General features: G+C 38.4%; 2 protein-coding genes across 2 annotated transcripts; one reads left to right on the top strand and one right to left on the bottom strand.

The window, feature by feature from the left end:
* The first annotated feature begins 642 nt into the window (after positions 1–642).
* Positions 643–7,698, top strand: LOC108612030 (cytochrome b5). Its single transcript, XM_089463790.1, has 2 exons — positions 643–7,134; positions 7,198–7,698. Exon 1 carries the CDS (start codon positions 1,071–1,073, stop codon positions 1,488–1,490), a length of 420 nt encoding a protein of 139 aa, XP_089319916.1. The 5' UTR covers positions 643–1,070; the 3' UTR covers positions 1,491–7,134; positions 7,198–7,698.
* Oli (basic helix-loop-helix family member olig) lies at positions 3,281–7,683 on the bottom strand. The gene is made up of 4 exons (XM_018005004.2): positions 7,205–7,683; positions 4,507–4,620; positions 3,572–4,449; positions 3,281–3,516 (listed from the first exon to the last, which is right to left on the bottom strand). Exons 1-3 carry the CDS (start codon positions 7,681–7,683, stop codon positions 4,317–4,319), a joined length of 726 nt encoding a protein of 241 aa, XP_017860493.1. The 3' UTR covers positions 3,281–3,516; positions 3,572–4,316.
* Positions 7,699–10,864: the final 3,166 nt, after the last annotated feature.

Raw genomic sequence — 10,864 nt, 5'->3', positions numbered from 1 at the left:
GAAATTTCCCACAATCTTTAGAGATTAAAGAATTAGTTTATTAACAAGTTTTGATTGTGTTGAGAATTAATTAATTTATAATTTTATTTTATTTATTTATTATATTATTACTATTATTATTTTTTTTTTTTTTTTTTTTTTTTTTTTGTGAGCTTGTTTTAGTTTGCTCTAAAACAGCAGATTTTTTTTTATTTTTTTTTAATTTTAATTTTTATTTTTTTTTTTTATTTCATTGAAATTTCCTCAAATTATTATTGAATTATCTCCGCTTTATATTATCAGTTTAAACTTTGCTTATATTAGGCTTACCAAGCGTACGTCAAAGTACTTCATATCAGTCTCTTCTTTGAGCTGAACTATTGAGCATATGAAAGCAAATATATAATTATAATTTTTACTATATTTCCTCTAGAAAGTTCTTTAGTTTAGTTAGCTTATGTAAATCTTCACAGAGCTTACTCACTCATATTTCACTCTTCCTTTCCCCATAGAGGGTATCAAATGTTGTGTTGAGCTCTCTCAGCAATACTTTCACGCACTTCGCATCGTGAGCTGATAATTGCACAAGCTTTATAAATTTGATAGTCGAAATATATATTCGTATGAGTATGTAACAATTTGTCTAGCCGCCCGTTCGTTGGCTGGGGCTGTGGCTGTGGCTCGTGGTCGGTCGCTGGAAACCTTATCAGCGCTCGTAGCGAGTTAGAGCTTCAGCTCGAGATTCACGTGTTGTCGGTTATAAAGCGATTACGGCTGATGCCGCGATCGACACTCGATTGCCAGTAGCCACTCGAGGCACAACCAAATACCGGACCGGTCCAACAGCCAAGCCCAAAAGAAACCAAAGATCAGACAGATTGACAGAGTCAGAAAAAGAGAGAGAGAGAGAGACAGAGAGAGAACGAGACTCGTTGACGCTCCAATTGGCACACGGGTGACGCCGTTGCGATAAGAGCATAATATAATAAAAAGCAAAACTATATAAAGAGACGTCTTGCCAAGAAAATAAAAAGTGAAAGTTGGGATAGCCTCGTCCAGTTGCATTTGTAAGAGTCAATTACCGGAACCAAATGGCATTCGCACTGACAAATCTGCTGCAAACGCTGCGCATTGGCTCGCTGGGCATCAACAAATCGGATGCCAGCGACGCGATGCTAGTGGAGAAGGCCAAGGCGAAGATCGACTTGCAGTTGGCTGTGCCGGAGATAACGCTGGAGGAGGTGGCACATCATGATAGCTTCGACGATTGCTGGATTGTCATCTACGATCGGGTCTACGATGTCACGCACTTTCTGCGCGAGCATCCTGGCGGCGATGACGTCATCATGGACCATGCCGGAAGAGATGCGACCATTGCCTTCCACGGCACCGGACATTCACGCCACGCTGTAGAGCAAATGCGTCAGTTCCTGATCGGTGAGCTGCCCCCGGATCAATGCATCTTTCGCACGGGCCAGAACAAGGTTCTGTCCTCGGGCATACCGGATTGATTGGCAGGGGAAGGCATCCCAATAGCTTGCCGTCCGATGCTTTAGCATTTCTATAATATATATATACATATATATATTATACATTTATATTTATTTCGCATCTAGAGTATTCTCATCTTATTAGATTTGATGGATTGTTTCTAATCAATTTATAGACTTTATAATAGCAAGTTCATTATATTATTACCTTGCTATTTAAACTATTCGTTCTTAAGTGTGTTTGTCTTGCATCTAAATATTGAGTGTTATTAAATGTTGACTATTATTAATGAAAATGAAAAAATCAATGATGTTGCAATTTTAGACTTGGCGTGTGCGAAAAGGCGAGTCACTAAGAGGGAAGTTTATACAATGATTGATCTTTTTTTTAAGAGATATCTGTTCTCCTCATTTACAAATCCTTCAGCTATAAACAAAATTTAGGAAAACGTCTTTTTTTTTGCAGCCACTGTCATTGTTTTTCAACAACCATATTGAATATAATCTAAAATATACAAAGTATCTATTTTCGTTTCTGGGAAATATTAGGTATTCAGCCTTTCCAGTATTTAGCCGTCTTTCTGATAAAGACTAAATATAGTTTATTATATTATATATTACCATTTACATATTTATGAATTCCCTGATTAATATCCATTTATTGTCATGCTGAGGCCTTTTATTACCAAGCTGCGTGTACATCTAAGTTGTGGTCAATGGTAATCGATATGCTGCTTATAAATAATATTAGTTATTTCATTTTATGTGTGGGAAATTTTGATATTGTGATCATCATCGAGAGGCAATTCCTTAGAAATTGTACATTAATAATAAATGTACAGTGGATACTCGGTTAACGAACCCCTTTTTTGGGGAAAATAAGTTTCGCATAACGATCAACAGAAAAATTTTAAAACTGACCAGTTAAGCATAGCATTTTTATACTCTGAAGCCATTGAAAATGTTAAATCAGGGTATTATAATTTTGTTGAAATTTATGTAACAGGCAGAAAGAGGCGTGGCAGACCCTACAAAGTATATATGTATATTCTTGATCATTGCGACAATCTGAGTCGATTTGGCCCTGTCCGAGCTAGAGACTTCAACTTTCTTTTCCAAATGTCCGTATATATAGCGCGGATATCGAGCTTATCATCAAATATCGATAGCTCGTCTCGTTCTTTTTTATCTTATTACGTTCCAAGAACTGACCAAAAATGAGGTGTCTACGCCCAGTAGGGGCGTGGCAAATCGGGGTTTTCTACACTATTAGAGTGAAACTTAACTACTAAATTGATGGGATGCGAATGAATATTCCGCAGTCGGTAACGCCCGACTGCAACGTTCTTACTTGTTATTGTATACTTATACTTATTATACAATCTACACTGACATCATATATATAAATGCATAAATGAAATGCTTATAAAAAATAATTTGGATAATTTTTAATGTTTCGGTCGATAGACTAACTCAAAACAACTAACTCCGATTGCTGCAGAGCAGGAATATACTATATATACTAATCTACGTTTGTCTGTATTAGTTTGTGTATAAATCAAGTCGAACCCATGACTGATTCAGCACATAGGCGAAGCAAACCAGAATCGAATTGAATTGGAGACACTATTTGGCAGTGAGGAATTACAAGTGAGATATTTGACGTATCTCATCAATGCTGACATTTTTTAGGAAACAGTGAAGGAAGATCAAACATAAAAGATACAGGGTAATAGATACATATATGTCAGGTTGTCGGTCATTAAGGAAACTCAATACTATTCACTCAACTGTCAAAAAAAAAAAAAAAGTTTCATCAAACAAGCTGATTTATTCTTTTACAATATTTACTTTTTTTCACCTATAAAAACGCAGGCTTTTTCGCACTCTTCTTGAGTGAAGAAACGATTTACACTGTTTGAGCATCCAGTATATTCAAAGCTTTTGCACTTGGTCTCTTCCACGTAGTAGGACCAATAAGGATAACCAACGGCCAAGCATATCATACCATTGACACCATTTACTCCTGGCTTGTCAAAACATTTAGCTGCAGACGACGTAAAAGTTAGTGTGAACTCTCAGGATTAGTTAGTCAGACCTACGATCTTGCGATGCGAAGGACAGGCCAAAAAGAGCGAGGAATAGGCAAAGAGCAGATGCGAGCCTCATTTTTGATAGTACTTAGCCCTTTTGTCGAGCAACTGACTAAGATTGCTGCAGAGCAGGACTATATATACTAATATGTGTGTGTCTATATTAGTTTGTGTATAAATCAAGTCGAACCCATGACTGATTTGGCAAATAGGCGAAGCAAAACAGAATCGAATTGAATTGGACACTATTTGGTAGTGAGGAATTGCAGGGTTTAAAACTATTTCACGCTTCATATGGACACAGATACATGCATATATATCTAAGATACTGTTATCTCTCAGAATAAGTTAAGTTAAGTTTCATGAAGAAAGTTCATCCACAAGAAAAGTTATCAGCGAAGTAGACACATAGGAAATTAGTTTAAAATATATATACATATACACATATGAAATTCTATACACAACTTTCGTCATACCAAATGTGTTTTATTAGATAATGTGTGGAACAAAAACTATTTGTTTTTTCTATAATTGTTTTATTGCTCATACTGATTATTTTCGACTTACAATCTACACTGACATCATATATATAAATGCATAAATGAAATGCTTATAAAAGAACTAAATATCACTTAACAGATGCTCAACCTCTTGCTTGACTAGTACACAAATATTTGGCTCATCAATTGACTTAAATGTAGACGTATTGCTTCTCATTCTCGCTCTCACTCTGCCTCTCTTTCCCTCTCTCTCCTTAGCTGCTGCTACTGCTTGTGGGTGGCTCATTATGTGGTCCTTGGAGCAGCGCTTGCAATTTGGCCGCTGCCGGAAAGGCTCCCAAGTCCAAGGGAGCAGCGCCCGTAGTGCTCTGTATGTACGCCAACAGCCTAAGAAATAAGGTGTGAATGAATGTGCTTGTCAAGTTTTGCATAGGGTTTACTTACCTGCGCAGCTCCTCCAGTGCATTCTGCTGCATCAGTATATAGTTCTTGGCCAGCAGCAAGGTCGCAATTTTCGAGAGTTTGCGGACTGACGGTGAGTGAGCATAGGGTATAACACTGCAAAGAGATAAGAAATCAAATATCTGACTTAAATTTGATTTGCAAGCAACGAAACTTATTCGATAAACAATGATTGATTAACAATAATCAACTCTTAGGCTTCACAGATTGATTGAGCTAGCAGATCTTTGCGCAAGCTTCATCTTATCCTGTAACTAGCTACTGCAAGCAACAAAGCACTCAAGCTCTTCGCACATAAACTGATTTATATGTATTATCAAATTTACGCTCACAGCCAAATGCACACCAACTCGCACTCTTCTTTGGTCATACGATCATTTTCACTGCTCGAGCAGCCAGTAAAATAGTAGGACCCAGCAGGACGAGGAGCAGCTTTGCATATCACACCATTGATACCATTTACTCCTGGCTTGTCCCGACATCTGGCTGCAGACGACGTAAAAGTTAGTGTGAACTCTCAGGATTAGCTATTCAGACCTACGATCTCGCCAAGCGAAGGACAGGCTAAAAAGAGCGAGGAATAGACAAAGAGCAGCTGCGCGCCTCACATTTGATAGTATTTAGCCCTTCTATCGAGCAACTAATTCCGATTGCTGCAGAGCAGGAATATGCATATATATTAATCTATGTGTGTCTGTATTAGTTGGTGTATAAATCAAGTCAAGCCCATGACTGATTCGACTGATTCAGCAAATAGGCGAAGCAAAACAGAATCGAATTGAATTGGAGGCACTATTTGACACTGACGTATCTCATCAATGCTAAAACTTTTTAAGAAAATCGTCAATCAAACAGTGACGGAAGATCAAAGATCAATGATACAGGGTCATAGATACATATATGTCAGATTGTCAGTCATTAAAGGAGCTCAACTCTTTTCAAGAAGCTCCGCACGAAAGAAGCAATTGCCACGCCTCTGATTCATAAAACAAGCTGATTTATTCATATTATCAAATTTAGCCTCGCAGCCACTTACACGTCCTCTTACATTGTCTTTTACTGAAGAATACATTTTCACTGTTCGAGCAGCCATTATAAAGAAAGCTTTTGCATTTTCTATATTTCTTGTAGTAGGACCAGGCAGCCCTAGGAGCAGCTTTGCAATGCGAGCCATTGATACCATTTATTCCTGGCTTGTCAAAACATCTGCCTGCAGATGACGCAAAAGTTAGGGTAATCTTTTAGGATTAGTTATTCAGACTTGCGATCTATCCGAGCGTGGGACAGGCTAAGGAGAGCGACGAATAGGCTGAGAGCAGCTGCGAACCTCATTTTTGTCAATTTTGAGTGCTTCTGTCGAAAGACTAACTCAAAACAACTAACACAGATTGCTACAAAGTAGGACTGTATACTGATCTATTTGTGTCTGCATTAGTTTGTGTATAAACCAAGTCGAGTCCATGACTGATTCGACTGATTCCGCAAATAGGCGAATCAAAACAGAATCGAATTGAATTTGAGACACGAGGAATTGCAAGGTTTAAATCTATTCCACGCTTCATATGGACACAGATACAGACATGTATGTCTCTGAGCGTATCTCATGAATGCTCACACTTTTAAGAGAGTCTTCAACCAAACGGTGACGGAAGATCAAAGATCAAAAATACAGGGTCATAGATGACATATATGTCAGATTGTCAGTCATTAAGGGAGCTCAACACTGTTCAATCTTATCAAGAAGCTCCGCACGAAAGAAGCAAATGCCACGCCTCCAATTCATAAAACAAGCTGATATATTCATATTATCAAATTTAGCCTCGCCGCCACTTGCACGCTATCAAGCAACTCATTTTACTGAAGAATACATTATCACTGCACGAGCAGCCAGTATAAAAAATGCTTAGACATGTTCCATTATTCTGATAGTAGGACCAAGCAGGACTTGGAGCAGCAAAGCATACCCTATCATTGTTACCATCTATTCCTGGTTTGTCCAAACATCTGCCTGCAGACAACGTAAAAGTTAGTGTTATCTCTCAGGATAAGTTATTCAGACTTACGATCTCGCCAAGCGAAGGACAGGCCAAGGAGAGCGGGGAATAGGCAAAGAGCAGCTGCGAGCCTCATTTTTGATAGTACTTAGCGCCATCTATCGAGCAACTAACTGAAATTGCTGCAGAGCAGGAATATACATACATATATACTAATCTATGTGTGTCTGTATTAGTTGGTGTATAAATCAAGTCAAACCCATGACTGATTCGACTGATTTAGCACATAGGCGAAGCAAAACAGAATCGAATTGAAATGGAGGCGCTATTTGGCAATGAGCAATTGCAAGGTTTAAAGATATTCCAGCCTTCAATTGGACGTATATACATATGTGCAAATCCCTTTGGCGTATCTCACAATGCTGACACTTTTTAAGAGGATCGTCAATCTAACAATTTTCACTTTCAGTTCTAAAGCTCCTGCGGCTTGTTGAGCTCATTGACTGATTGATCAGCAAACAATGTATATGTTATGCGTGGTTACTCAAGCTCAACTTATTACCCCGAACATCAAGCGACCACACTAATATTCGATTGCTTGAAGACTCAACCTAGGGTGAATATCAATTATAAGTCTCATTTTAATTTGCTTAGAAATTAGTTGTTTTGTTTTGAATAGTTTTTACCTGCGCAGCTCATCTAATGCATCGTTCAAATCGTGCATTCGCCTTCGTTCCCGTGCATTGATATTCAGTCGTACCGTCTTGCCTTGACGATTCTTTTGCTTGCCCCCGTTGGGTCCGCCGCCAACAGGTCCGCCACCCATGCCGCCTCCAATGCTTGACAGGGCTGCCGTCGTGGTGCCACCACTAATCGCCGCAATCGCTGCTGCCGTGGGACTCAGCGGTTTGTCCTGTGCACTTGGTCCGGGCTTGTTCTCATCCGTGGGCGTCAGGCTCTGCTGCGTCATGCCCAGACCCTGGGCATAGAAGCCGCCCAGCCCGACGGAGCCAAGGGGCGTGCGACGTCCGGGCACGCTCTGCGGCGGACTGGCCGTTGGTGCAGGATGTCCATGGGCGCCCAACATATTGGCGGTGGGCGGTATGGGCAGATGCCCATGACCAGGCAGTCCCGGAAAGCCGAATGACAAGTTCGAGGGATCCATTTATAGCGTATACCCTGTAAATAGCACGGAGTGCGAAAAACAACGTTAAGGCTGAACAGGCAGAAGATGTGTAATAATAGGGTTGTCCACTCGATAGGTGTATACTGTGAATAGGGTTGACATTGCTATCGGTGCGACGCCACCTAGCGGGCGATTGAGCAAGCTGGTGTTTGCGTCAAGCTCAGCATAGAGGGCGTCTTGTGTCAGTTCTTTTTAGATTATATGACAATGAATAAATTATATGAATCTAAACTGTTTTCATTTTGAATGATATAATAATTTTTTGTTATTCATTTTAACACAAAATTATTTAAAAAAAAAGAATTATTTTCAAAATATATTCTGTTTAAAATTAAAAAAAAAATATATATGTATATGTTATTCACTGAAATTTATTTATTTATTTTTTTTTTTTTCTTTTTCATGTGTTTCATTTTATTTTTTAAACTAATAAATTAAACTTTTAGTAATGTAGGTTTATTTATAAATAAATTATTTACACTTTTATTCATTTATAATTATTAATATATTTTTTTTTCAAGGCCTTGTCATTTGCTCGATGTCTAAAATTTAATTATTTTTAACGAACTTGATTAATAACAGTTTTTAAATATTAACAATAATGACGATTTAAAGCTTTCCGCAAGTGTTTCACAGATGGCGCTTCAGTGCCAAATTTTTACGTTACTGTACAAATTACAAATTGAATTTAATTCATAAAACACAAAAGAAAAAATAGTTTTATTAAACATTCAAAAGATATAGAACAATTTTTATTTTTTTAATTTTTTTTTTAGTATATTTGGTTATTAATTATTTTTGAAAATAAATGATTACTTTTATTTACGTGTACGTACGCTCGCGTGCAACGACCGTAAAAACACGCCGCACTTTAAGGATTATTTATTTAAATTAACCACAAAGCACTACAGACGCAACGCAACGAGCGTCAGAGTGAGAGCGCCGATAGCAAAAGAAATCGAAACGTATATACATATATATACAATTATATGTATATATATGTATAATAAAACGCACGCACCATAAAATTAAAATGCGGCTGCTGCTGCTGCTGCTGCTGCTGCTGTGGCAGGACTCTGATTCGATGCGCGAGTGTGAGTCGCCAGGAGTTGCGGGTGCCGGCCAAAAACAGCGCAGCGTTGATGCCTGTGCCGACCGCGATTTTGTGGTAGTATATTCAACGTATAACGATTTTCCGATTTTCACTGCTGCTGCTGATGCTGGCTGAAGCCGCTGCTGCTCTGCTACGTCAGCGCTGCGAAACGATTATAATTTTTGCCTTGCCGGCGTCTGTGTTGCCTGGTGTTAATCTCGGCAGCGAAAGAATATTACAAGCACACACACACACACACACACACAAATCTGTGTATATACACGCTCTTCACACACATTCATAAATGTGTGCCGTTGACGTTGGTGGTTGACGTTTAGTGGTTGTCCTTAATGCAGCATTCAAACCAATACCAGCACAAAATAAATATCAAAACCAAAAAAAAAAAAAAAACAACATGCTGGATGGAAGTCTCGCACAAGGACTATGAATCACTGGCCGTAGCACTTTTAATGCTCCGGGTACTACGAATACGAATACGAATCCGAATTCGAATACGACCAACAGCAACACCAACAACAGCAGAAAACAACAACGCAAATCATTCATTCTGGCTGAGTTTTTGCAACCCTGCTGCTTTTTGTCTCTGATTTCAATTTCCATTGAAACTGAATCTAATCATCGCATGCTTGCCGCCGCCGCCTGCTGATCCCTTTGCCACCGACCGTCCACCGACCCCGAGTCGGTCGACTCCTTGTCGTTGACAAAAGCCATTCGCTCCTCTCTCTGGGGGTTGGAAGGCTCATGCATCATAATACCAACTCGAATGCCAAGCAACTTAAACTGCATATATGTAGTTCTGATATATGGGCACAGATGGCAGTATCTGCGAGAGAGTGTGCGTATATGTGCACGAGTGTGTGTGTGTGTGTGTTGTGCTGCAAATTATGGTATCGCATTGTTCAAAGTGAAAACAATGCCAGCATTTGGCACATGCCAAACATTTTCTGTTAATTTCACAGCCAGTGTTGAACAGCGTTAGGCGAGTAATCGATACCTTTTTCTATAACCAATTACTTGCTTCGCTTGTCCGCTGTCCGGCGGTATTCCTCATTCGCTCGCACAAGCGACTGCACGTGGCCTCTGTCATTCTTTGAAGCACTTTACTTAGCAAATTTTTTTTTTTTTTATACTCCCTAAGCATTAGAAGTTTTTTATTTATTCTTTTGTTTCCTTTATTTTTATTGCAATATATTTTTATTTTCTCTCTCCTAGGATTATAGGATTATATTATATATATAGGATTATATTATTATTATTATTTTTTGTTCCACAATTGCAATGGTACTAACTAATAATCATATAGAAGTAAAACTGAGTAGGGAAAATTGTCATTGGGTACAGTGCTAAACATTTTCATTCAAGTATTTAAGCATAGGTATTATCATTGGTTTGTTAATCAAGATATAACAGATAATAGAGATAAGAAAGGGTCGTTATTATTAAACATATGAGTGAACCTGTGGGAACTCTCTATAAATGCTGTATATCTATAAAACACAAATATGATAAAGAATAGCATACCAGGCATTTTGCTAAACGAAAAAATGTTTTAATTCTGTCCATGAATTGTTTAATGCGTAAAGTAATTTCGAATGGCCTCAGTTTTCCGTGCCTAAGTAAAAAGCTCTGATGACCATTTAGTGAAAAGCAATTCTTCGTACCACACCAAAAGTCTAACTGGCGTGCCTTCAAGTAGCCTCAAGTAGGGAATCGTATGAGATGAATGTAACGAAAATTCGGAGTTGGAGCCCGTTCATTTTAGTATGTCTTATATAAATGGTTCCCGTGGGATGTTTTACATGTTTATGCCAAGTTAGTTTACGTCTGCAAGATAATGCCTTTAATACAATGTCCGGCAGTTGTTACTGTTTTATTATGAAAGTCCCTTCAGGGAAATACCTATGTTCCACTGTGTACTGCAGTATAGATATATTTTTGATTCAGTGTTGAGGTGAAGGACTACAACGAACAGCTTACTTTTATTTAAAATAGAAAAATTGCTGATTTCTCTGATTGAAGCAAGCGTGAATTTTTTACAGTTTCGAA

This window comes from Drosophila arizonae, chromosome 3 (assembly GCF_054131065.1).
Source record: "Drosophila arizonae isolate 15081-1271.41 chromosome 3, UAZ_ARI_1.0, whole genome shotgun sequence".
Classification (NCBI taxonomy): domain Eukaryota; kingdom Metazoa; phylum Arthropoda; class Insecta; order Diptera; family Drosophilidae; genus Drosophila; species Drosophila arizonae.
The sequence above is the reverse complement of the archived record's forward strand: the minus strand, read 5'-3'. Positions and strand labels throughout refer to the sequence as shown.

What these genes read in the sequence shown, in the direction of transcription:
- LOC108612030 (XM_089463790.1), top strand. Translation starts at nt 1,071, where the DNA reads ATGGCATTCGCACTGACAAATCTGCTGCAAACGCTGCGCATTGGCTCG.
- Oli (XM_018005004.2), bottom strand. Translation starts at nt 7,683, where the DNA reads ATGGATCCCTCGAACTTGTCATTCGGCTTTCCGGGACTGCCTGGTCAT. An exon ending in GCATTAGATGAGCTGCGCAG is followed by an intron (nt 4,621 to 7,204) that starts GTAAAAACTATT and finishes ATCTCTTTGCAG; the next exon opens with TGTTATACCCTATGCTCACT. An exon ending in GCACTGGAGGAGCTGCGCAG is followed by an intron (nt 4,450 to 4,506) that starts GTAAGTAAACCC and finishes CTTATTTCTTAG; the next exon opens with GCTGTTGGCGTACATACAGA.